The following is a 27,133-nucleotide window of genomic DNA, read 5'->3' on the forward strand; positions in this document are numbered from 1 at the left end:
TTAGTCGAACGTTTTTGGCCACTAGAGTGCGTGCCTGAGCCACGCAAAATCAGCGATGACTGATCGCACTCTCCCTGTTCTTCGCAAGGAGAAGGAAACATTCCATTCCGAATCCGAACACTGTCAGAGACAGATTTAACGGCGCTGTCAGCGCAGTTCTTTTAGACCAGCATCGTAGTCTTCAAAGATGGTACCAGGAAACCATGATGTCGGACACAAAGTGTTTTTCAATTTAATTTTTCTGTCACTCTGTGAGTATCTTACATCTGTAAAGTTATTAATTCCTCTTCCTGAGATAAACACAGTGGGCCGCGTAGGCTGAAGTCTTGTCCAGTTCAGGCACACCGTGTTGCTCATTTCTGTTTGAGCTAACTCGCTATATTGATATTGACTGTGTTTTCTGTTTGGATTTAAATGCAATTCCGGTTTTAAAAGCGTTTAGGCAAATTGTGTTGGCAGACGTAACATTGTACTTGTCACCACCATACATTTTGAGGAAAGTATCTTTCTTTCAAACTTCATGAGCTAGGTTTTGTGGTTGCATGGACAATAGTATGCCCACTGTACGTTTTAAGTATCTGTTTTGTGGTTGCATGGACAATTGTATGCCCACTGTACGTTTCTAAGTATCTAGCTATTCTGCTTGTTGCCAATACGGATATTGACATACTTTTGCAAGACAGTCTATGGACATTACTGTAAGTTTAATGCCAATAGCGCTGCTCTGAATGCGACTTCCGAGGCAGCTAACTCTTTCAGGAGCTGATATAGCTTGCAATAAGGACGCTTACATTATAACTGTAACAGAAATGAAGAATTAGATGACAGACTGTTCTAATCATTAGCCTATATCAAATGTGAAGAATATAATGACTTTAAACTGAAATGTGAGTAGATTACTGAGCATCAACCTACTCTAGTTTATGTTGAAGAATTTGATTTCCAACGCGGTTGGCTACTTTGAAGGTTATTCGTCATCTCGTTATGTGCCCACGGCGCTTTGCTTTGGCAGGAGATGGATGTGAACTTTCGTCTTCCTTTTAAAATCAGCCTATAAGTTCTTAGCTTCTGTCCCCGGGCCTTTCATTTAGACCTTGTGAGATGAGCTTGCTATTTGTAAATTAGCCTATCTGCTTAGCTTTGAGTGTGCCTATTAATTACTAGTGACAATGACCTACTTTCATCATCACCTAGTCCTAGACTAAATTATTTTATATTCCCCACCTTGACCCCACAATTCATCATTATCATCAGCAGGGGGACGCCATCTTTTCATGTTCCATCTTACTCTCCACAAAGGCTTTTCCTTTTACCTAATAAGCTAGTTTAACAATACTGAGTGTTCTCAACAGGCAATGTAGGGAGTGGATGTTGGGTTATAAAGTAGGCTATTCTATAGCTCAGAGATTCCCAACCTGTGGGCCGTGGGCCACTTGTGGTAGAGATGGGCCACCAAACCAATGAAAAGTATGAAAAATGTATCAATATAAAAATATTTATATATACTGTTGCAAAATGACAAACTTATCAAAATTCTTACACATTTTAAAATGACGTTTTGCCTTTAATTTATCATGACCTAAACGCCAAAAGTTATGCTAGGCACGTTGACGAAATGCCAACAGACATTTCCGCTTTAACTTGCATACGCCCACTTCACACCATGCCCGCATCACTTCCGCATATAGCTTAAACCAGGACAACAAGTTCCGGTAGCGTGCTGTTAAGTTCTTCAAGGCCTTATTTTACGAAGAGTTTGGGTTTTATCCCCAAAATGACAATCAATAATGTATGTTGGATTTTGTGTTGCTGCCCTTCAAAGGGGAAAGGGGTTCAAATTGTACGTTTCGAGCCACATCGACAATAACTAAGGCAAGATTTATCTAACTCGTACAGTAAAAGTAGCTAGGCTAGCTTTACCCTTTTTGATTTGAGCAGTAACGTTAGCTAGGCTGGCTATCTAACAATTTTTGCTACATTACAATACTCTGTCTGCTTGCTTACTAGTCGATTATGTTAACTCACATAAATAATTGGTCTGTCATATTTGTTCCGTATGGATAATGCAATGTAACATGTCCTTTCTCAGTTTAAAAAATAATCTTGAAACGGGAGAGATCTCCTTAAGGGCGACCTGTTATCAGTCAATGAAAAAAAGTGAGAAGCTGAGCAATATCCAAGGGTTAACATAACCTGTTCTGGTTATTAAAAGTCATGTTTCTAACTTCACCGGAAGATCTAGACCTTGCCTGCTTGGCCTGATGATGGACACTTTGTCTTCTTTGATTGCTCTAATAAATGTTGCCGTGAAAGCGAGTTGTTTGGCTCCCGTGGTGTTGTTAAACGTGTGATGAGCGCGAATTGAACGGATGTGTTTGGAGGGAGGCGGCAAAAATATTTGAGCGATGCAACTGGGCCACAATGTGGAAAAGGTCAGGAATGGCTGCTTTAGCGTATATTTGTAGTGTACATTTTTTACATTTTGAAATAATTTCTTTCAGGATTTTCATTCATGCCGTTTGTATTATGACTGTAAGTTCAACAAATTCTAAACTAAATTACGAACAAAATAGTGTCAGAGTGAGAGGTAAGCAGCAAAAGCACTGTACCAGCTGACACACTTGGGCAGCATGGTACAGCTGGAGGCACACTGGGGCAGCATGAAATCTCTTGGCTCTGGTGGAGCTGCAGCTTGGCCCTGCTTATCAGAGGCAGTCAGTTCTGGGATTTGGCCTGGGGTGGACAGCCGTTGGCAAATGAAGGCGGAGAGCACCAGCCACATGTTATGTTGAGGAATCTACAAGTCTCACAGTGTTGATAGGCAAAAGAACAGCATAGTATCTCAAACAGGTGTTGATTAGTTTGCTTGCATGTCTGCTAAATATTTATTTCAATTCTAATTGGTTCATGTAGTCTCTTCATCTGGTCCTTTAAGATGTCTTTATAAGATTATCTGTGCTAGCTGAATCTTTCTTCCGTTTTTGCCTTTGTTGTATGGAGCAGACTGATATTTGGGGTTCATTCCAAACAACAAACAACTAGCCTAATGAATTGAATGAAGCCTATTTCATTATGAATTAATAATGAAGTGTAACTTTGTTACATTTCCTTTTTGGATGGTACTCACTTAAAATCAATTTTTATGATTTAACGGTATTTGATAACCATTTGGAGAAGCCTCAGCTTACATGTTGTGATGTCATGGTTTATGACTATCGTGGAATTAGTAGTTTGTGTTAGACCACACATTGTATAAAATATTTGAAGCCAGTGCTTTCTAATGAGCTCAGGATCAATGTATTCATGCAGCTATTGTAGTGTTTCTCATAAAACGATCAATGTTTTAACTTAAATAAATGATTAGGCTACCATTATGAAAGAGAAGAGTCCATTCTCTCCATTGTGAGACGGCAGCCAGTTGAATACGCTTTGTAGTCATAATCTGGCAAAATACATTTAATTGTTGCTCAAGGACCCATGCCTGCATGAACAATAATGGGAACTATAATGACAGACAAAACTGCACAAAGTGCACATGGACTCACTTGCTTTTGCCTTGTAGCCTTGTGGCTAAAATCAAAGCCAGGGAGTGCCTTTATTGTAGCTCATTTGGAGACATTGTAGAGAACAACACTAATTATGCACAGAGGGTGGTGTGGGGGGGCTGGGGGTCCAGGATAATGTCCTCGCAGCAGTGCTTGTGGCTTTGTGTAGGCTGTGCACGCGTGTTTGCAAAAGGCTTTTTCTCGCCTTCTTTTCATCTTACTCCAGGGACTTTCATGAAAGATGGCAAGTTTGTGACAGATGTAGCAGAATGTGTTGTGAACTTGGAAGTATTCCTGTAGGAAGCTGGTTTAAGCCAAATGTTGCATTTTTAATCCTCTCTGACAGAGTCCTGGAGACCAGATGAGAATGCAGTCTGTCTGCAATGATTTTGGGGGCAACTCATTTCTTTAATGTTATTCACTCAGTATTTTTAATTTAGCGGAATTGACTGGTTTCTTGTTTCTGAACCAGACTTAGTTCCATTTAGTTTATTGGCTCTTCAATCCGTGATTTACAAATGGGCTTCAATTTAAATTGTCTTTTCTTCTTATAAATGACGAAATCAAATGTATCTTAATCTGGAGAGCAGAGGACCCACGTGATAAACACATTCTTTACCCACCAATAAAACAGATTTAATCCACAACATCCATGAAAGGTTCTCAGTGGTAGACATGTCCTTGGCTCCACAGCTGTCCAGCACCTGTGGGCTTCTCAGGCGTGATGTTGTCAGCCGAGGAGAGCGTACGGAGACATTGATGTTTGTGAAGGTTAAGGCTTTAGAGTGTTTCTGTAATTACTTTCTCCTGTCGGGTAAGCTGTAAGCAGCCAGTTTGTCTTTGAGTCAGCCTCCTGTTGATTTCTGATCTTTAGCCTAACTCTGGAGGCTGCTTTGCTTTCATTGAAACCCGTCCATGTTCCTGTTTTGGACTAATTAGCCTGGCTATGGCTGCACTCGTGATTCTGTATTTTAATTGTGTGAATTTGGTCCTTGTATTTTATTTCAGGTCTTCGTATAATTCCTTTATCTAATAGTGGGTTCTTCTTAAGACTTTATTTAACCTAGTTTTTAACCAAGGAGTAAACACTTTGAATTAGTACCACTTGTTGGTGTCATTTTAAAACCAATTAATTGTGGAGCAGAATGTTACAGGTCCATCAAACAAGAAACCAATAAATACATGTCTGACAGATGTACATAAAGATGTTAAATGACAGCTAACATAATATCCCAGGTGTGGTTGAAATGATTCATGGTCGTCATAAGTGTTTTTCAATACCTATTTTGTGCCACAGAGAATGATCTTCAGTGTAAAGAACACGTTTCGGCCTGCATCACAAAGATGTTTGCCTCCTCAGCCTCATTTGCTACTACAGATCAGGTTTTAAACTAGACCGTTACTCCAGCTTGATTTAATGTGGACCAGAATGGAAACGCTCTTGTGCTCTGATGCTCCAGTATGTATTGATTTGGGATCCTCATGTGAGGGCCTTGTAGCCTCAGAATCAATAATTATGATTAGACAGAAGCTCTCTCTGCTCTAATTGTAAGCTTTCAACGATGAACGGTGTGCAGCATTCCATCAAAAAACCTAGCTCAGACATGAAAAGGCTCCCTAAGGCTACTTTTAAATCTCACGTTAACTAACCCTTTCTCAAAGATGAGACTCAACATCATTTTATCAAACTGTTTCCCATGGGGGACTCTTTGTAATGTCTTACTCAGTTTTTCAAAAGACATGGGCAAGCCTCTCTGGCAAATATGGTTTCTTATCCATGTAATCAAGTCTGTCTGCTGTTGAGAGATGGTCTGAATTTTGGTGTTAATATTCATAACATTTTTATGTTTTGCTTGTTTTTTAGTTGCTGTCACAATTGCAGTTGGCAGCTCCAGAGAAGGATCTCAGGTAAGGACGCTCTGCTGCACTGCATCATGGTCCTATGCTAATTTCACTGAACCTTAATGGACTGTGACTAGTGTATTGCTAATTAGTATGCTTCTTATCCAGTCCCAGTTTCCCTGCTCCTGTTAAAGGCTTCAGTTCCAGAGCAACCAAAACAAAACCTATGCTTCTTTGGGTTGATCCCCCACTCCCCTTTCCCCTAGGTTACAGCAGCAAATCTTTGCAACCCAATACAAATCCATATCTTTTCTTCTCTGCCTGTAGGATGATTTTGTTGCTCTTGCTATTCTCAGAACTTGTGTCTTAAAAAATCATGAGCATGTTCAGTTGCTCTAATAGTTTCAGGCTGAGAGAAGCATTTGACATGCTTTTGGTTGAGGCGTTTACCTTTACAGCACTCTCTCTGGAAGATATTTTTTCTCCTGTTTACCTGTCAGGCGTTTCCAGCTCTCTGATTTAATACTTAATTTACTCCTTTTCATCTAGCTGTTATCAGTTTTAAAATGGTTTGGGGCAGAAACAATTCACTAGTCAACAACTGCTGTACAGTGCAAAGGATGGGAGAGGCCTCCTGTGACAGCATCACTGGCATAGTCACCAGGAGCTGTAGACCTCAGACACACTTTGACCACTGATTTCAACTTCAAAGGTCTTTTGCTTCTGTGATAAAGCAGGCAAGGAGTCAGCGTCTTTTGGATCAAAGCGCACAAGGTCTTTACTTGAAAATAAACAGGGTTTCACAAAACAAAGGTCAGACGCCACACGGCCATTAACATGAAACAAGAATAAGACTCCACAACGAAGTTGGAAACATCTCGGCTTATATAGCCGTCCTAATTAGTCCCAACACAAAACAGGTGCGTATTAGAATTCCGGTGACGCAGACCGGTGCACCCCGTCGCCGTGCGCTCCGTCGCAGTGCGCTCCGTCGCCGTGCGCTCCGTGACAGCTTCACTCAAACTATCTGTGCTTTCAATTCAGTGCTCTGCCACTTCTCGTTTTTGCTTCCCCAAAACATGAACACAAAAAAATAAGTAGGCCATGTGCTCCACATACTGTAAAAGACAGTGACGCAAGGTTAGTCTCCCGCCCATCTTAATGACAGGGACAAAAACACATAATTGAAACAAGTAATTCATAACAAAAATAAATGAATTTTATCAGCTTGTATCATTCACCTCAGTAGAGGTTCTGGAAGTCCAGCAGGCCTGAATAATTCAGTCACAGAGCAGAGTGGTAATGTAACATGATGGGCCTCTGCTGCCACAGCCCTCAGGTGACGGGTGATTGTAGATGGAGCACAGGGGGCAGGAAGCCAGCCTTGCCGTACTTGTAACATCCCGGCCAATCAGAACCAGTGATCTGAGAATAGTCTCAGCGTGGACCCTTGATGGAATAGCACTTATTAAACAGGTTCAGGAAGATGTGCCCGAGTCTCCTTTAACCCCAATTAAATATTGACATGGATCTCTCCACTGCCTGGGATGCATTGGTGAAGTCCAAGATGAGTTTTAATTTGTCTGTGTGTGTGTGTGTGTGTGTGTGTGTCTGTGTGTGTGTGTGTGTGTTTTTGTCACTTCAAAGGCACTCTCAGGGTAGGGAGATGGTCATTGAAGAATTTCTCCTCCTAAGAGATTTGTCTAAGCCTCCCAGATAGGTTGAATAGTGTGGATTCAGTGTAATCTGCTTTCAACACTACTAGGTTTTCAGGACCCCTCCTTAAAATGGCTGACAGCTCCTTGTCAGATTGGATTACTGGGAGCCCTGCTTACAAGGAGCAGTACCTGAGTGCAGTGGCAGAGAGAGCCCACGAAGAGCACGCTCCTTGAGCCAAGAACAGTTCCTCCATCAGTAATGATGAAAACTCTGCTAGACTTGACCTTAACGCTCGCTGCCACTGTCTATAAAACCATTTACTAAAAGACAGTGTGTGGCCCACTCAGAGGAGTTGCATTCCTGAAATCTATCATGAAAGGCCTCTGGGAGATTTGCTTTTCACTTCCCAAATATTTGACTGCCTTTCTCGTATGAGCAGTACTGCTATTCTGTACCCTGAAGGGTCTCTTTATAGAGTGACCCCTACAATGTGAGAGAAGGTGTTGCCTGATCAAGGAGGTATTCAAGTGTTTAATTGCTTGTCTGAAATTACAGTCTATTATTAAGCCTTGAGCCCAGATGTGTATCTGTGTGTGACAGTATAGTCTAGTCACTGGGGGAGGGGGGGAAGAGGGGGGGAGAGAGGTGGAGGGAGGAGGGGGGGGTCAAGGTTGTCTGGATCTGTATTCTCTGCCTCGTTCAGTTGGAGGGACAGTGTGAGGCTTTTTCCTTCTTTTATTCCTTGTCACAGCTTGTCTAAAATACTGTGAAAAACTGGAAAACAAAAATGACAGGACACACACACACACACTCACTTAAACACAAACAGATTCTGTCCATTGCCTCGCAGACTTCTAATGAATGAATTCATCAAAGTGGTCACCTGGATTCCCCCGATGGCAGAGCTGCTTCTCTGCGGAGGGAGGGAGGGAGGGAAGGAGGGAGGGGCATCTCCTGCAGCTGGCAGGGGCAGCAGAGAGCAAGCCGTGAGGTGGAGACACAGATGATTCTGGAGCTCGTGGCTCTGTCCGCGTGCCCCAACTCTATTTGGGAACAGGTGAATGGCGTATTCATGGTTCTTCTGTTTAGTCATATATACTGTCACTGGCTGTGACAGTACACAGCCAGTGACAGGCTGTTTATCTCCTCTGTGAATCAGAATCCAGTATCTGACAGGCTTTTTTTGGTTGCTGTCACTGGAAATAGTGCCCATTACAGTTGTCAGTTACATATATTTTTTTATTTAGACCAATAACTGAATTCTTTCTTAGAAGCAATGAATATATACAGTATTCTAAAGCCCTCAGGCTGCCAACTCATCTCTTTTGGATCAGGGCTTCAGAAGGAGCAGCGTTTGAGAACATGAGGCAGAACCCAGGGGTCTGACTCCAACTACTGAGCCTAATTAGGGCAATGTCTTTTTACCCACCAATGGCACTGAATCAAATCAGTCTTCACATGATCTTGTTTTCCCCTGCATACATTTACAGCTCACTCTGATCAGCTCAAAACTCTGACAACTCAGCATGCCTGCGACCCTACAAGCATCATGGAATGTTTTATTCCTGTTGTTCATCTCTTCTTCATTTTCCCGAGCTTCCTGTTCGTCAGCTTCCTCAAGTGGATACCTGTCGGAGTTCCTCATTAAGGGTTTGATGAATATTACAGAGAAGGAAGGAAGTTGGGGAATTGTGGGTGAGGCGGAAAGTGCTGTTTTGACAGGTGCCAGGTTGCTGCATTTGTGACAGGAAATGAGTTGAACAAATGACTCCGCTTCTCTGTTGTTATATGGGTGGTCTCTTGAGTGACTTTAAATAGATAGCCTCCTCTGCTTGGAACTGACTCCGATGGCCACCACCCAGCTCTGTGATTCAGTTCCCCCCTCAGTGGTGCAGTAACAACGTGCCACACCCGACTCTGTGTGTGAATTTATGACTTGTTTAAATTGGTCTCCCTTCAGGAGCCCGGGAGTGGAGTAATTGTTAGTGTAGAGGTAGTCATAAATCAGAAACATGTCTGACTTTGTCATTATCTATTAATACTCTGCTGCTTGTGCTACCCAGCTCCAGAGTAGGAGAAAGCCAGAACAAGCACGTTCTCCCCATAGACTGAAACATGTTTCCTGCAAGACAGAGGTGAAAAGAAAGCTTTTCAAAGTTGCCTGAGAAGTGATTGATTTACACATCCCTCCATGGTCTGCTGCTAGCACCGCCTGACAGTTTTGGAGGAGTCGTGGTACCAACAGCCTTAATTGAGCCGAGAGCTTCGAGCCAAAGAGCTTCGAAGCCGCAGGCGCAAAGCCCACACAATTAGGACAAACTAATGACAAGGAGTAGTATCCATTATTCCTATCTAGGAACCCACAGGGGTTTTCTACATTTCGCATAGCTTAAAGAGGAAGTTAGCGAGCTGAGATAGGGAAGTGTAATTATGACACGGCCTCTGATTTTCTCTGCTCATTAAGCTACATGTCAGTCAGTCTCACACTTACTCTTCTCGGTTGTTTATAAGGCGCTCGTTTTGGCGTGTGATGTGAAAAGATGCTGCTGATATGTCGACGAGCCAACCTGCATGCTTGATGTCATGAAGTTATTTATCTGTCTGTCTTTTCAGAGCCAAGATGAGGTGGACGTCATCTATGACAGTCAGCTGGGTAAGTCTTTCAGTTTTATCCAGCAGTCAGAGATGCAAATGGTTTCCTTGTTCTGTATTTAGCTGTTGGGTAACAGTGCATGGTATTGATTTGTCAAACAAATTAATAGTAATGCAGTCATTTGACATATCTCTGACCATGTTCATTTATTTAGTGTATGTTCGAGACCCATGATATTGAATGTGGGTCACAGTTTGGAGTGTGATACAGCTTCTTTCAAATGCATCAATGCAAATGAGGCATGCCACTCAATGGAAAATTACAGAGGTCATTCTGAAGGGCTCTCTGTTGGGTGTCTGTTTCAAATATATCTTGTTTTATCACAGCTGAAAATTGGGTATTAAAAACCTCTGCAAAGCGATATAAATCCCAATTTCTTACAGAAACGAAAGTGAATGACTGAAGACGTAGTTTTCAAATTATTGATTTGACAGTAGAGACTCAAAAACAGAGTGAAATTGAAGACCCGGTGTTCGCCTTTCATGGTTGAGAGAGCGTGCACATTTTCAGAGCACTTCGTCTGTGAATGATTTTCCTCAACCTGCAGAGGAGTCTCTGGACCTCTGCCTCTTTCAACTGGGTCACCACGGAAACAAAGGCCTGCAATAACAAGTTTATAATGCCCTAATTTGGCACCTTAGCAAAGGACACAAACACAGACAGTTATCTGAATGGATCAAGCTATCTGGCAGTGCCATAGTAATTCCCTTTGTCACACCAGGAAGGCAATGCCAGTCTGAGCTGGGGGTATTGTTTGTGGGCCTGGAATTCCAGAAAGGAATAAATGAAAGCAGCACATCAAGGCAGGACTTTCTTTGTTAAACATCTTGGTGAAGATCAAACGGCAGGACTGGCCTACTTATTTGTGCGCATCTATGGGCATCCTTTGGAAAACATTGGACAAAGATCAAGACATTTTATTGCTCCTGCAGTGCTGCAGGCTTTATATAGTTTGTTGTTCATGTACTTCAGAGAGAAAACCCCCCCAAAAGCGCTGCATCTGCACTAAGAAAGAACCTACTAACAGAATGTGTGCTAAGTGTGTAGGGAAGTGTCTTCACACTTTCCCCTGACTGTATTCCAGGGATACCATGGTTACTCGTCGGTGCAACCTGAACTTACTCAGAAGAATGTTTTCTCCTGTTTTGCACCTTGACGTTCTGTAAAAGCTAGGCTTACGTGGTGTTTGTATAAATGATGATAGCCATAAAAAGAATTAGGTGTGGCTAAGCATCGAGTGTAACGTTGTCCTCCCTATCAGAAGTTTCATATCCATGCAATGGCTGCGAGCCAGAACATGAGAACATGTACTTCCCTGCTGACAGAAGCCAAACTGAGCAGCAATCGCTCTCTCCTGAAATATGTAGCAGCTTAAGATAGCCACACAGTCAACACATTTCAAAAGCCCATACGTTAGCATCAGAACAATGTGGGAGTACTTGTCAAGAGTGCTTGTTGGTGTGCACCTCGAGAGAAAACCGTTCACTACCTTCCTAGCTGTTCTCCAACCACCCTGTCTTATCTCTGAACTGTACTGACCTGTGGTATATCTCATACATCAAGACATCACACTCTACTGAAGGAGATAAATGAGACACACAGCAGTTCCAGGTGGTTCCCTCTTCTCTGGAACAGAACAGTGCAGTGTGTGTTGGTGAGATCACCTGATCTTCGTTATCTTATTTAAAGGTGTGCAGTTTTAAGGCTGATGATGGGAGTGAGGTTTTGGAATCTGTTCAAACTAAATTGCCTCTGGGTCCTGAATTATTGATGCAAAGTAGGGGGTTTAAGGCTGCCTTCAACACTCATTAGTCTTTACCAGAGTTGTCCACAGAGAGCGGAATGTAGCATTTATAATGAGCATGATTAAACTAGCCAGAAGACCCTCTCCAAACTTCAGGTGTTGAAACTAGTCAGGTTTTTTATGCCCATTACTAGGACAGAATTGTAATGAGCTAATTATTTTTTTGCGGTCCCCTTTCTCTCTTTTTCTCCTCTCAAAATCACAGAGAGGTATTAAGAACAGTGACCTTTCCAACCGTAAGATGAAAGTTAAACAGACCGTGCTCGCGATTGATCTGAAGGCAGGCCAATTAAAAGCCAGTATGGATATGAGAGGAAACCGTTTCACTTAGGTATTGTACGACACACACTGCTGCTGACCAGATGGGTTTTGGTAAATATTAACTATTCAAGTTGGCTGAATCTCAACTCCCCACAGGGCTTTATTGAATGTGTACTTTTGGACGGGATATGCCCTCATGCCCTGAGGGTTGGTATTGTAAATTGTAAATGGTGGTGCTGTGTGGTGTGACGGTCATGGCTGGTTTGGCCCCCCCACAGCAGCTCGGTGCTCCTGATGAGGTCCGTGCGTGAGATGCAGCTTTTGGACGTAAACAGGGAGAGATGGCGCCGATTTTCATGGAAAATATTCCAGGGCGCCTTGTCTATAGGGGGAACCCAATGATGTGAGTCATTGGAGCGAGACAGGTTTTACACCGACACAATCAGCAGCTGGGCGAGAATGCATTTTCTCGCCCCTCATAGAAATGAGCTATTGACATCCTCTCTCTTCTGCGGTGATTGCTGGAGATAGACAACTACCTATGTGCAATGACGCCATCATTGTTCTCCAAACTGTTTCATGGTGTCACTTGTGGAGTTGCAGCATTACAACAGCCAAAGCAAAATGGAATTTTTCAACATCAAACCGTTTCTCTTGAAATGGCGCCATTGATCAGATTCCCATGCTTTGTTGTGTATTTTCTTTGCTTAGCGTTTGGAATTTTCTATGAGACTAAACAATTTGCTGTCACATAGCTATTCAAAGACCCACTTTCTTATACTTGGTCTTTATTTTTTTCTTCCCAGTGATGCTTTGTGTGTGTGAGCTCGTGTAGAAGCCTGGGGCTGTAGTAAGGACTTAGGTGACAGTTTTTGTGACTCCCCACACCTGCTCTTTGATGCTGATGGAGTTGACAGAGCTACAGGAGTGGCCAGGGGGCACAGAGCTCTGCCCCTCGACCCTTCTACCTCACCCATTCCCTGTTCCCCTCGCCTCCCCTCTACATCTCTCCCCTTCCCTCTTCCCCTCCCCTCTGCTGCCCCTCCTCCTTCCTTCACCCCTCTTACCCTCTGCCTCCCACCCCAACTACCCTCTGCCCCTCACCTCTTACACTCTACCTCTCATCCCTCCTCCCCTCTGCCATCACCCCTCTCCCCCTCTCCTTCTTCCTTCACTCCTCCCCTCCTTCTTCTGCCCCTCACCCCTCTGCCCTTCTGCCCCTCTACTCCCCGCCCCACCCCTCTGCCACCCTGCTTTGAGGAAGTGTCAGCATTGATTTGTGTCACTGAGGTGAAAGCACTGCAGGGACCAGACACATGCACAAAGATACTACATTTAGCATTGAAGCATGCATTCAGTCACAGACACGTACACGGATGACCTGCAGCATCCACACTGTGGAACTTGCTTTTTGAAGCTTAACTTCTTGTATTTTTCTCTCTTTCTTTCCACAAAGTTGTAGAAAATACCAGCACACACTCTACAGATCTTGCCAGAGCTTGCTACTGGGCAGAAGATGATAGCGTTGGAAGGCTGACTCCATGCGGTTTGAAAGGGAGAGAAGGGGTAGCAGTCCTTTGTGTCTCATTCCAGCCAATATATCTCAGGGCAGATACAGTCTTTTTTATCTATAGTGGGGCCCTCCTGTGGAATACAGATTGGCTTGGAGGAAAGAGGAGAACAACCAGACTAATATGCTTTCCAGTACTTGGATCAGACAACGGCACGGCAAAAATAAATCACGTGTTTCTAGTATGACCAGAGCCAGGCTGCTATCTCCCCCACCACCTTCTCTGTCATTCACCCCAGTTTAATTCCTCTCTGCCATAAGCGCTTCCTCGTGTCATTGAGAAGTGCTTTGCAGCGTCTTTTTGGCACAAGAGCTGCTGTTTAAAATGTTTTGCTCTACAAGTCAATCGATTTATTGACGGCTTGCTTTGCCTGGCACGGCCAGATCCCGGGTGTCAGGCATTAGTAACAGGAGTGGGAGTGGGAGGGGGAGTCAGGTGGCTGAGCGGTGAGGGAGTCGGGCTAGTAATCTAAAGGTCACCAGTTCGATTCCCGGCCACACCATGACGTTGTGTCCTTGGGCAAGGCACTTCACCCTACTTGCCTCGGGGGGAATGTCCCTGTACTTACTGTAAGTCGCTCTGGATAAGAGCGTCTGCTAAATGACTAAATGTAAATGTAAATGTAACAAAGGAGAGTGTTACTGTAGGGGAGTGGGCAGGAAGTGGAACAAGATGGGGTTAGGAGGTAAGAGCAGCTGGAACAGAATGTCTCCTCCCTCCCCCTCTACCTTGTTGTGTGATGATTAATCGAAAGCCATTAGTGTGAAGCCTGGGCCTCTGAATTCCCTCTGATTAGGTTCTTATTTTACTTACGCTCTGCTCTGACTCAGGTATTAGGCTACCCACACCGTGAGGGACTGGCATCATCCTTATCTGATCCTTGCACCAGATTCAGGCAGCTGCTACTACTGCTGCGCTTTGCATTATCAGGTAGAGGGTGTATAACAGCACCTCGGGGCTAACACACACACTTCCACATCCCTGTGCGATGCCCACAGCACCCACACACACACACACACACTCTCTCTCTCTCTCTCTCTCTCTCTCTCTCTCTCTCTCTCTCTCTCTGTCTCTCTCTCTCTGTCTCTCTCTCTCTCTCTCTCTCTCTGTCTCTCTCTCTCTCTCTCTCTCTCTCTCTCTCTCTCTCTCTTGCCGACTTATTGACTCTCACACACACACACAAAATATGCTTGTGCTTTCCTTCTCTCAAGCATGCGTGCACACACCCACATACACACAAACATTGAAGCCAGAGAGAAGGACATTTAGAGGTTGTGTAGTGGTGTGAAATACTGTTCTGTCTAAGGGTCTCTAAGAGTAAATACTGTCTCTAAGGATCACAAAGAGTAAATATAGTCTCTAAGCATTTCTGAGAGTATATATCCTGTTTAAGGATCTAAAGAGTATTCTTTCAGAGCTGAGCTACAGGGGATGTAGGGTCTTAGAGATGGACATGATCAGATTTAGCAGGCAAATCTTACCAGGGCCATGGATCCATGCGAGCACATACCGACACTAAATTAAAAACGGATGACACTGATGCAGTGTTTACCCTTGACCCCAGTGCTAATATCTCAGCCCACCGTTACAATGGGTTATGTGATAGAATTGAAAAGGAGGCAATGCATCCAATTCTGCCGATGTCAGCTCTTTTCCTGCACATATTTCTCTTCTTTTTTTTTTCTCTCTCGCTCTCCCCTTTTTCTCTTTCCATCTCTCTTGCTCTACCCCTCTCTCTTTTCTTGGGGTCTAGCACAACTGTCTTGAAGGGATGATTACAGTGCTGTCACTAGCTGTTGTGACTTGTTTGGGCTGTGAGTAATGGTTCAGTGTTCCTCGGCACCGTATTAGAAAGCTTTATAGCGACACCAGTGCAGATCATGGTGATTTATGACAGCCAATTCTTCCCTTATGACTACATTCTGTGGATATACTTAGCCAGCTAATTAAAATGTCTGGAACTTCAGGAAGGGAGAGTGACTTGCCAGCTGCGTACGTGTGTTTGTTTTAGGCCGCGCTAACACGTGTTCAGGTCCAGCTCTCGAAAGGCCGCAACTCATTACAGCAAGAGCTGTTTGTCCTGGTCACCTGGGCTTGAAAAGCTTGGCTCCCTTCGTTTTCCTGTCCTCCACGCCTGAACACGTCCTGTGGTCCTGCCACTTGGCAGGCCAGGGTCAGATGGCTGCCTTGTGGTCACAGCTCCCTGAGCGAGGCGCTCGGAAGTTTATTGTATGTATGTGAAAGATGGCTGAGGATTCGGTAGAGTGGGTCGTTGTAACTCCAGTGAAGAGTGTGATAAACAAGATGACACGCATGCTTCACTCCCCTTAATCCCTTAGCCACCAGCTGTGATTGTATTGACTGGGAGGGCGATATGGAGACTTGTTTAACACACTCATGTCCATTGCCATTGATGTAGTACATGATCCAAGATCCATCATTACTATTCTGCCGGTTGGTTCACATGAAGCTAGACCGCATTAATGAGCTTGTTTTATTGGCCTATGAAGATGACTATGATGATATGTAAACACGTCACCCGCACTGAGAAGGCACACTCCACCGAGAGTGATAGAGGTAGTTAAACTGACTTTGTTGGACTGCCTCAGGAGGTTATCGACTGGCTCCATGTCAATCTCATACTCATTATGCAGAGGGGTACTCCGTAATGTTTACAGTGCAGCTGTGTCAGTCAGAGGCCGACAGCTGGGCTGTCTGCTGTGTCGGCAGCTTGCGTGTTGTGCCACTGCATACCAGGACTCATCTGACTAAAGATCATTCTAGAAACCTCCAGAGTCTGCTTGTCCTGCCATTTATTCTTCTCGTCACGTAGCCAAACGAAGCTCTCGGTGGGTGGGATGACCGTGCCTCAACAGAGGCCCTGAGAGAGCGTGTGTCTTGGGCGTTTTAAACACCAAATGAACACATTTCTACCACGGTACAGTTCCTTCTACACAGATGGAGTTCTGAGGAATTGTTTTGTGATCAGTGTTTTTCCGAGCGTAGCTGATCTGATGACCTGCTTTGATCCTCGTGGTTGTGTGGTGTGTTTCAGACCTGCGGGAGATAGTGTTTGTCATCCAGAGCCAGAGAAACTCCTACCATGTGAGACAGGCGGAGAGACGGAGAGCAGATCTGCTCCACCAGGCGGAGAGCCTCTCTATGGTAACAGTGCCACATGCCACACACACACAGACCCCCCTACTCCCCCCCCCCCCACACACACACACACACACACACACGGAACAAGCCATCCATCCATCCACCCAAACACACACACACAACCCTTTCACTCCACAAACATACAGAATCCCTCCACACACCTTTACCCCCCCCCCCACACACACACACATTTAGACCCACAAGGAAAAGGTGTGCAAAGTGAGAGTGTTCACCAACAAGGCTGCCCTTCTGTAGTTAGTGTTGATGCCACATGGTGTCAGCATTTCTTTGGTGGAGGCTGACTGCAGGATCACCTCAGACAGACATTCTGTTTCTATTCATTAAACATCCTCTCCAATGGCCTGTAAATATATAAACATTATTAGATAACGTACATTTAGTTCAACACTGAAACTGGAGCAAACTGGCTGTTGTTCACATCATCTCTGACCCAGTTTCTGGCATTGTCAGTTGAAACACTGAAGGGTATTGGCTTTCTCTGCATCTTGTAAATTATTATCCACTGATTCCACCACTTTTCAGATCATCTCTGGGATCCATTCCTTCTTCTTTCTGCATCAGCTCTTATTGAATTCAAGATCCTGCTTGATTGATGTACATGTTTAAGAGATCCTGGTTATTGATGAGAGATCCTGGTCATTGATCCTGGTTATGGACACTGTCCCCTCCACCTTAAGAGTTTCTGCTGATAAAGGGTCCCCATATTAACCAACAGTGGTGTTGGTTAACGTCCTCATGTCCTCTTGCGTGTGGGACGTTTCTTCAATTAACTTGAATGGAGAGGAGCTGACCGTACCTGGCCATGACTTACCTCTCCGGTTGTGGTGGAGAAACCTGTGCGTATTGGACCATGTGATGATATGTAGACTGGCAGGCTTATGGGCATCCCTGCAAGAAACCGGAGAGGGCCAGGCAGTGACAACCACTCAGACCATCTCATTACTCTGTCTTCAGCGTGTGTGCAGATGGAGACAAAGCCCTCGTAAGTCTCCTTCATGATTAAAAGTGCAGCTTCCCGTATTTCCTCGATGGCAGGCTGGCCTCTGACCCCCCCTATGTTCCCCTGAGTCACAATGCAATCATGTGCAGTTCATCATGGCCGTATCCACACAGGGAAGGGTTCTCGGGTGTTGATTAGGAGTCTGCTTGTTCTCGGGGGGGGCGTGGGAGCAGCATGACAGAGACTCCTCAGCTCAAGTCTCCTCTCTCCAGGACATGGATGAGTCAAGTGTTACATATGTAGTCACAGCTGCATGCCAGTAGACTCATCGCGGTATCTGGGAGAACGGCAAGTGCAGATCAGAGGTGTCAGTGTTCAATCGACGTCCTCTAATAGCCTAGCGAATGTTGTCTTGAGACAAGTGTCTGCCGACGTCAGGTGAGTAATTCAGCTCAATGACCGTGCGCAGAGGAGGTTTTGTTCCATAGTGCAGATGTGGTGAATCTACTCTGGTAAATAATAAAAAAAAAGGTATATATGGCTGTCACAGTAATTTATTTAGATACAATTTGGTTGTAGTTTTTCATTCAGATCTTAGAAGTGATAATCATTTTACAGTGTGTCCACTGTCTGCGAGTATGTGCTCAATGGCCTTATGCCTCGGTGACATCACTTCCTGTGAGGGAAGTCTTCTCCTTAGCAGAGCTGTGAGCCAGTGTTTGTGTAAATGTCTTATTTTCCTATGTATGTGTCTGCAGGCCGTCCCTACTGTACTGCTTCTTCACAGTCTGTCAGACAGCGAGGGAGACTGGAGTATCCTACCTCTGCTTCCTCAGTAAGTGCTCCTGAGCTGTCAGTCTTGAGAGAGAAGCCATCAGTGAGGCTCACCTCCGCAACTGCTGCTGTTGCTCCCTGGCTGTGTCAACCTTCACAGAGCTGCTTGCGTGTTTCAGGGTCAGCAGCCCTCCTTTAAAGCCAGACTAGAGCGAGTCTTGATTAAAGAAGATGTACTGGAGTTTTTGTTCACGTTACGTGCAACCATTAACCATAGAAACATGTCCTTATTTGATAAGACTGCTGCAAGGTCACAATAACCTTTTTTATGATAAACCGACATAGCTATTAATAAAGTGATTGAATTCCAGGTTTTATGTGAAATGTTTCCATCGACCCAGAAGTTCATTCAGGGCATTGTGCTCATCATCCTCAGCTTATCTTCTACCTTTAAAAAGAACTCCTCCTGGATTCTGTTCCTGGAGGAGGAAACCAATGTGAGGTTGACCAAACTTGTTCAAGTCCTCATGAAGTTTGACAAAAGTAAGGTAAGTTTGTCGTCTTTGCAATGGCATGCTAGTCATTTAGCAGACACATTTATCCATAGGGACATACAAACAAGTGTGTGTAGAAAGTGCAGCAGAAAATCAAGGACTAGAAGTGTGTAGTCGAGTATTTTGGTAGTCAGAGTCAATGAACGGTCTATAATTACCAGGCACAGTGGGGGGAAAAAAATCTAATCTCCGCTACCAGGCAGAGTGCGACTAATATCTCAGCTACACTGCTGCAAGACATTGGCACAACCGGATCTCTAAACAACATGCAGAGAAAGGACAAATGTACAGTTAGCAGAAGTAATGGGTTTTTGCAGTAATGTACTGCCACATGCTGCTTTCAGTACCCTGAGGCCAAGCAGAAGATAATTAGTCCAGGTCGAGCTTCTTTAGGTGCTTCATTGGTTGTTGTTGTTGTCCTGTGGTGGATAATGTGTGCTTGCAATCAACTCTTTGCTGTCATTTATGTTTTTATCAAAGCATTAGAGAAGAGGGAAACACTTTAAAGTTAGGTTACATTCATTTTCCTGTAACTACATACAAACGTATAAGGTGGCACAGTATAGGCTGAGTGAGTACCTGGTACACGTAGTAGATGTTAAGGGTCAGTTGAAGGTTGTGTGACCAACAAAAGATCCATATTAAAATCCACTTAGCACTGGAAAGCACAACCTCTCCCATACCAAGTTTGAGTTGTGTAATAATATAGCCCTTCCTAGCTACAATGTTGTTACAATAGGTATTGCTATGTATTTACTTTAAATGGTAGCTAATGTAACCTTAAAGTAAAGTGTTGCTGAGAGCTTTAGAAACAGCAGTCATTTAAAATTCTAAGGTAATTACATATACTTTATGTTCAGAGCCTTCAAGAAACATCAGTGAAGGTTCAAATTGGGTTTGTTACTTCTCTGGAATGGAATTCAATATATTGTCATTACCCTCAGACATGGTTGTGAAGACGTGGGATATTTACAGCATCTTTATGGCTTGCTTCGTTGCACACCTCACTCTCTGACAGCACAGAGCGGTAAAACTACCCTGGTCTTTGTAATTTATAACCCATTGTAACCTTGTCCAGTAGCGTATTCCATGTGAAAATGTCCTTAGTGTTGCTCCTGGCTAATTGGAGAAAGTAGAAGTACGACGTGTATATCACCCCCACCCCTGATCTGGGAGAACAAACTTGGCCAATACATCAGACCTATCCTGTTTGATAAGCTTACAGACAGACCAGATCATTACAATTGACCAGACTTGCTTGTGCATATTTTTTTGCAGCATCTTCATTGATTTTCAATCTGCTGTCTCAAAGCAGAGCCTAAAGTCAATGTTCTAATCTATGTAGAATTTAGTGTGATGGGTATGGGTCTGAGGATTAGCAAACCGTTGTCAGCATGTTAACATGCCAAACTAAGTCCATTTCCATGCACCGTTGTAAATGTGTGTGGTGTTGTGGAGGATGACCGGCTGTTCTGGTGATGTGTGTCCATCCTTCAGGAGTGGTTCCTCGGTAAGCCTCTCTACGACGAGGAGTCCACTATCATACATCACTACGCCTTCGCTGAGAACCCCAAAGTGTTCAAATACCCTGACTTTGCTGCGTCCTGGGCCCTGAGCACACCCCTTATTAACAGGTCAGCCTATTCCTGTTCCTATATTCCTGTTACAGCCAATCAAGGCAATTTTTAGAGGTTTCCAGATGACACACACTAATCTGATATTTCAGGCTTGCAAAAAAAGTGAGAGAGGACCCTCTCAAATCAGACTTCACCATCGACCTGAAGCACGAGGTGAGCTATTACACCAGCATGGGTCCTTCTGATGAAAATTGTCGGTCGAGTAGATTTTATCCTGCAGATTTATAATTGGTGTGACTGCGGTTTCTTATTTTAACCAGCTGCCCATTCCGTTTCCTGCAAAAGTTAAAGTCAGATTCTCTGTTAAAGTCAGAACAGACTTCAATTCTGAAGTGTCTGCATGTATTTGTCTCCTTTCCTCTCACCGTAGCAGTGTTGCAGCTTATTTATATTCGCAATTTTGTATATCCTGCCTGCCACACATACGTGTGGGTCCACATATGCTCTGTCCTTGTGACTCCTCCATGTCTTCCTCTGTTATTTTGGAACCTTTCAGAGAGCGAAGCTTCTGCTTGATCTCACCCTCCACCTATCCTCAGTATTCATCACCTCTTTAGTTTAAAGATGTCACAGTACCAGTGGCCGAGTTCCGAATTGGAAGTTCTGATAAGACTTTATTCAATTACAGTTCTCGATACTCATCGAGATACCACAGCGGGGGGGAAAAAAGATTAGGAAATCAATACTGTCTATTCTTTCCATTTGTTGAGATGTGGTATCAGATGATGCTCATGGGCGTGTGGCTGTGTTGTAGATTGCACTGTTCATCTGGGAGGATGGGAAAGGCCTCCGCCTGACCGCTGTGCCCGAGCTGTGCACTGAGCCGGAAGACTCTCCCAGAGCCCAGCACTGCGCCACCTTTCTCAGCCGGCTCCCCCTGTGTGTGGGTACCTCGACCGTCCTCACCTCTCACTCCCACGGGCCCTGATGGAAGACAGCTCACACAGAGCACCTCGTACTGGTGCTCGACGTTACCACTTGACTGTAACGGTCATAAAAGGACAGAACAACTCCCTCTCATGTAATGTGTCCTATTTATGATGGGTTTTTACGGAAACTGTCCCTGTAGAATCTAGTTAGGTGTAGGACGGCTAAAGCAGTGTTACTTTCCCTACAAAACACATCACATCTGCTGATGATGTAGAGTCTGGATCCGATGTGTTCGTAGGCAATTAAAATGGTCTACGACGGTAAAAAAGGCATCTCGAAAACAGGTTGTTCCATGGTTGCTCTTTTAACATCTTTTACCTTTTCTCCACTCATTTTTACCTCAACTTACCGCCTCTTGTTTGATGATAGAAAACGTCCTCCGCATTCCCTCCCTACATATTCCAACAGGCAGAGGAGGACTGACAGCAGGGAACACGACATCCTTTCAACATTAGAGAGTTAAAGACTGAGACCAGAGGGCGTGAATTCTAATAATTGCCAGCTCCCATTCAGAATTAAGACGAATCGTCCTGCTCTGGAGATTCATCCAGTGCATTTGAATGTTAAAATATGATGTGTAACCAGCTTCCTAAGTCTGTGCAATATAGTAAATGTTGGTTCAATCTCTCTGCTTTTATCTAAGGGTGAGCCTGCGAAGAAGGAAGACATTTTTGTTGCCGTGAAAACATGCAAAAGGTTTCATGCTGAGAGACGTGAGTCACACCCCATCTGAGCTGCTAAACTTGCTGACTGGGGGACTCTGCAGATGGGGGCCATTTACAGTTGACATTCCTCTGAAATATTCATGTAGACATTGGGTGTTGCTCGTCCACAGAAAGATTAACCGCACTTGTAGCCTTGTGTGAAATGGGTGACTGTTGAAGTGCTTATTCTTGTGACCTGCTTCATATCTTGTGGGTTACTTGGTATGGGTTTTGGTGGAGTGGCATGGTCTGTGTTGAGACAAATGTTTCTAAACGTGTTCCCTTCATCTGTCGTGTGGTAAGGGCTCGTTCCCTTCATCTGTCGTGTGGTAAGGGCTCGTTCCCTTCATCTGTCGTGTGGTAAGGGCTCGTTCCCTTCATCTGTCGTGTGGTAAGGGCTCTCCTGAGGAGAGATTGAGAGAGGAGGAGGATTCCAGACATGACATGTGACACACCCTCAAGTTGCTCTGGTCAGACCCTAACACAGGAATACATCAACTAAGCTTTGAAACATCACCTAAACATGATTCCTCACTCCTTGTTACTGTGGGTTTCATGGTGGTGTTGGATAAGCTTTTAGTACCTCAAATCTATAAAAGATTAATGAGACAGATAAAGTGCTGCAGTTTGACGCCAGGAGAATTCTGAAAATTCTGCATTAGATCCAAATGACAAATGACCTGCTCTCCAGCCATCATTGATGTGTCCTCTGTCAGGTCATTAGACATACTCTGATTTTACAGCGCTCATTTTCTCATTAAAATTTCCCCCAATTGACTCCGCTTTCCACCCATGTGGAAATTCCGTTTTGCACAAGAGAGACTTTAGATAAGCATGAAAGTCGTAGTAAATGTTCCATATCGTGTGTGTTCTGAACATGACCAATTACAATCAATAATGAAATGATAAATACTGTCACTCTGCCTGTGAATGTTGAGCCTATGTAGTACACTGTGTAGTTAGGACTGTGTGTGGTAGACTGTGTAGTTGGGCCTGTGTGTGTGTGTGGCATTGATTTGCTATTTTCCCTCCTGTCTTGCCGCAGTCCCAGTGGTGAAGAAGACCTGGGAAAAAGAGGCGTCTCTACTCGAGTACTACAGCGACCATGCTGATCCTTCTATACCCACCATCAACCTGGGCATACCCAACACTGAGAGAGGTTAGTCTCTACCCACCATGACCCTGGGTGTACCCAACACTGAGAGAGGTTAGTCTCTACCCACCATGACCATGGGTGTACCCAACACTGAGAGAGGTTAGTCTCTACCCACCATGGCCCTGAGCGTACCCAACACTGAGAGAGGTTAGTCTCTACCCACCATGACCCTGGGCGTACCCAACACTGAGAGAGGTTAGTCTCTACCCACCATGACCCTGGGCGTACCCAACACTGAGAGAGGTTAGTCTCTACCCACCATGGCCCTGAGCGTACCCAACACTGAGAGAGGTTAGTCTCTACCCACCATGACCCTGGGAGTACCCAACACTGAGAGAGGTTAGTCTCTACCCACCATGACCCTGGCAGTACCCAACACTGAGGGAGGTTAGTCTCTACCTACCATGACCCTGGGAGTACCCAACACTGAGAGAGGTTAGTCTCTACCTACCATGACCCTGGGAGTACCCAACACTGAGAGAGGTTAGTCTCTACCTACCATGACCCTGGGAGTACCCAACACTGAGAGAGGTTAGTCTCTACCTACCATGACCCTGGGAGTACCCAACACTGACAGAGGTTAGTCTCTACCCACCATGACCCTGGGAGTACCCAACACTGAGAGAGGTTAGTCTCTACCTACCATGACCCTGGGAGTACCCAACACTGAGAGAGGTTAGTCTCTACCCACCATGACCCTGGGCGTACCCAACACTGAGAGAGGTTAGTCTCTACCCACCATGACCCTGGGTGTACCCAACACTGAGAGAGGTTAGTCTCTACCCACCATGACCATGGGTGTACCCAACACTGAGAGAGGTTAGTCTCTACCCACCATGGCCCTGAGCGTACCCAACACTGAGAGAGGTTAGTCTCTACCCACCATGGCCCTGAGCGTACCCAACACTGAGAGAGGTTAGTCTCTACCCACCATGACCCTGGGAGTACCCAACACTGAGAGAGGTTAGTCTCTACCCACCATGACCCTGGCAGTACCCAACACTGAGGGAGGTTAGTCTCTACCTACCATGACCCTGGGAGTACCCAACACTGAGAGAGGTTAGTCTCTACCCACCATGACCCTGGGAGTACCCAACACTGAGGTTAGTCTCTACCCACCATGACCCTGGGTGTATCCAACACTGGGAGAAGGCAGTGTGTCAGACCCATCTAGTCTCACTACCATGATGAGGTACTGTATCAATAGGCTTTGGGTACATTGTGTGCATCTGTTTTGCTTTGCTGTTTATGCATGAATTTGTTAATTGAGGGTCGTGTTTTATGCCACAATCTGCACATTTCCAAATGGTTGGCTCTCTTCCGCTGTTTACCAAGTCTAATGACCTGAGTCATTTTCATTCAGCCAGCTGTAGAAGGGCAGACCTCAGGCAAAAGGTTTGTGTAATAGGGGATATTCATTTCATATAATTTCTTATTTCATATGAACTCTTTCCTATTTCATAACTCTATGCATTTCATAACTGATAATCCCATGCCTTTGGATTTGTTTGTGAACATTTGTTGTTTAGTTTTTAAACTTGAAAACAGCATTACACTCATCAGTAGTTGAGGCATGATTGACTTTAGCCCTCCGTGTCTGCTGTTGTAAAGCTTTCATAGTTCATAAACAATCCTTTTCATTGTCTTCTCATTATAATGATTAGAGGAATGCCTCATTGGCCGCTGTCGGGAGATTGTGTGTAATTGAAGTTGTATAGTGCCATTTCCTCTAAAGATTACAGTGTGTGTAGCAGGTCCTGCCATAGACACCACCCACTACTCTGAACTGACTCCAAGGGCAGCAATTACTGTAATTATGAATATTCAATGCTTAGCTGATATGTAAATCAAACACTATGATTCATGTAGCCTACTGCAGTGATGGAGAGCCCTTTATGGATTTTCTTCAATGGAGAGTTTTATTGTGTATATTGTAGCATATTTTCAAGCCAAGTGAATTAACCAGTTTAATTGATTAACAGTGTGTGGGACAGGGCAGCCTCTGATTCTATCAGTTCCCCAGGCAACTGTTTAGTAGTCCTGCCACAGAACACAAGGCCCTGTTGCCGTAGGAGACTTGTCCAATGGCTCCCCCTATTGGTACCTACAAGCATTGAATTGAACCATCGTTGCCCTGCTCTGCAGGACATTGTGGGAAAACGTTTGCCATCCTGGAGAGATTTGTCAGTGATGCGGTGCCAGAGACCAGCTGGTTACTGATTGTGGATGATGACACACTCATCAGGTAGGACATCATCGGTATCAGCACAACAAGGGATTCAATCACTGTCTGAATGTCACTTTTTACGCGCCATAAACCAAGCTTTAATTATCTCGGGTTCCAAATTGCTCAACATATACAGTAGCTAAGTACAACGTTCACGCTAGCTGGACCAAAATATCTCCCTTTCACTCTTATGCAAACCATGGATGTGTGCGGAGGCCTGACTATGTAGCCTGAGTGTGTGGGACGTGTGTGCTCTGTGCCCCCCTCCTCCAGTCTCCCCAGGCTGCAGGCCCTGCTGAGCTGCTACGACGCGGCTGAGCCCGTGTGCCTGGGGGAGAGGTACGGCTACGGCCTGAGCCAGGGAGGCTACAGCTACATCACCGGTGGAGGAGGGTGGGTCCCCCGCGCCGCCGCTCTCGCTCAACTCGTTTCAACCCGTCATACCGCGGCGGCCATCTTGTCCCCGCCGTGTGTTCACCCGTGTCGTCCTCTGTTGTGTCCAGCATGGTGTTCAGCAGGGAGGCGGTGACCAGGCTGATGGGGAGTGGCTGTAAGTGTTACAGTGACGACGCTCCCGATGACATGGTGCTGGGGATGTGCCTCAATGCCCTGGCGCTGCCCATCACGCACAGCTCTCTGTTCCACCAGGTAACCATCATGCTGTCTGAGGCTCCAGCTTATTCCACCAGACTCAATCTACCTATCTTATTAATGTGGTAGGCCTGATTAATTAGTCTGCTAGACTCTGCTTACCAAAATGGCTGTTTTCATGTAAATATAGCTAATGACCTCACTCTGTAATTCTGTAGTTAGTCTATTTCTGGTCCTGTTCCCTCCGTCCCATGGCTTGACTGGTCTGCTGTGTGTGTGTGTGTTCTCCAGGCACGACCAGACGATTACGCCAAAGACTTTCTGGCCCACCAGGTCCCCATCTCCTTCCACAAACACTGGAATGTAGACCCCATAGCGGTCTTCAATACGTGGCTGAAGGATGACATCAGGTCAAAGACAGATGGATCAAATGGTAGCATTAAGGAGGAGTTATAATGATTCAGGCACACAACTCAACTGTGCGTGTCTGCGTGTGTTTGTGTTGTGTGTGTGTGTGAGAGAGAAAGAATATTCAAGTCTAGGTGCAAATGTCTGTATTTCGTGAAGTCATGGACAAGAATTGTCCCCAGGTTCCTTCATTGTTGTAAATGTTTTATATATTGTGAATCTTGCTGAGATGCATAAGGAAGGAGCATGCAAGCCTCTGTCCATGACTTGAGGTTCTCCAACTTTTTGATTGCTGTTTTAACTGAATTTTAGGTTATTTCGTTTGTGTGAAAACATGAATCTTGTCTGTGAATATTTACTATATTTTATTGTATAGGTATATATAATCTATCCCTTGCAATATTTAGATACTAAGAGCATATTTCAGTGTTAATAACGCTGCATAATGTGTTACATTTTGATAATAAAAGTTTCTTTATTTAAAAACGAGTGTCTGGTTTTATATTAGTGTAGCATAATTTATGTTTGAAAAAGTTTCATGACTGAGCAGTAGTATAGAATATTTAACCAGAAAAAAGCATTCTAGGTCTAAACTGGTGTTGCTGTGTTTCAGCTGACCAGCTGCTGAGTTGTTATCGTCCAGCTTAACAGCAGGAAAATCATCTCGGCTGTACCAACTAGTTATTTTAGAAAA

General features: G+C 44.6%; 1 protein-coding gene across 1 annotated transcript; it reads left to right on the forward strand.

Moving 5' to 3' along the window:
- The first annotated feature begins 90 nt into the window (after positions 1-90).
- Positions 91-26,925, forward strand: b3glcta (beta 3-glucosyltransferase a). Its single transcript, XM_047036249.1, has 15 exons — positions 91-251; positions 5,410-5,453; positions 9,660-9,699; positions 16,391-16,500; positions 18,217-18,293; positions 18,669-18,780; positions 20,284-20,420; positions 20,513-20,576; positions 21,178-21,306; positions 21,997-22,066; positions 23,103-23,216; positions 25,359-25,458; positions 25,714-25,833; positions 25,944-26,088; positions 26,323-26,925. Exons 1-15 carry the CDS (start codon positions 188-190, stop codon positions 26,485-26,487), a joined length of 1,491 nt encoding a protein of 496 aa, XP_046892205.1. The 5' UTR covers positions 91-187; the 3' UTR covers positions 26,488-26,925.
- Positions 26,926-27,133: the final 208 nt, after the last annotated feature.

This window comes from Hypomesus transpacificus, chromosome 15 (assembly GCF_021917145.1).
Source record: "Hypomesus transpacificus isolate Combined female chromosome 15, fHypTra1, whole genome shotgun sequence".
NCBI classification, from domain to species: Eukaryota; Metazoa; Chordata; class Actinopteri; order Osmeriformes; family Osmeridae; genus Hypomesus; species Hypomesus transpacificus.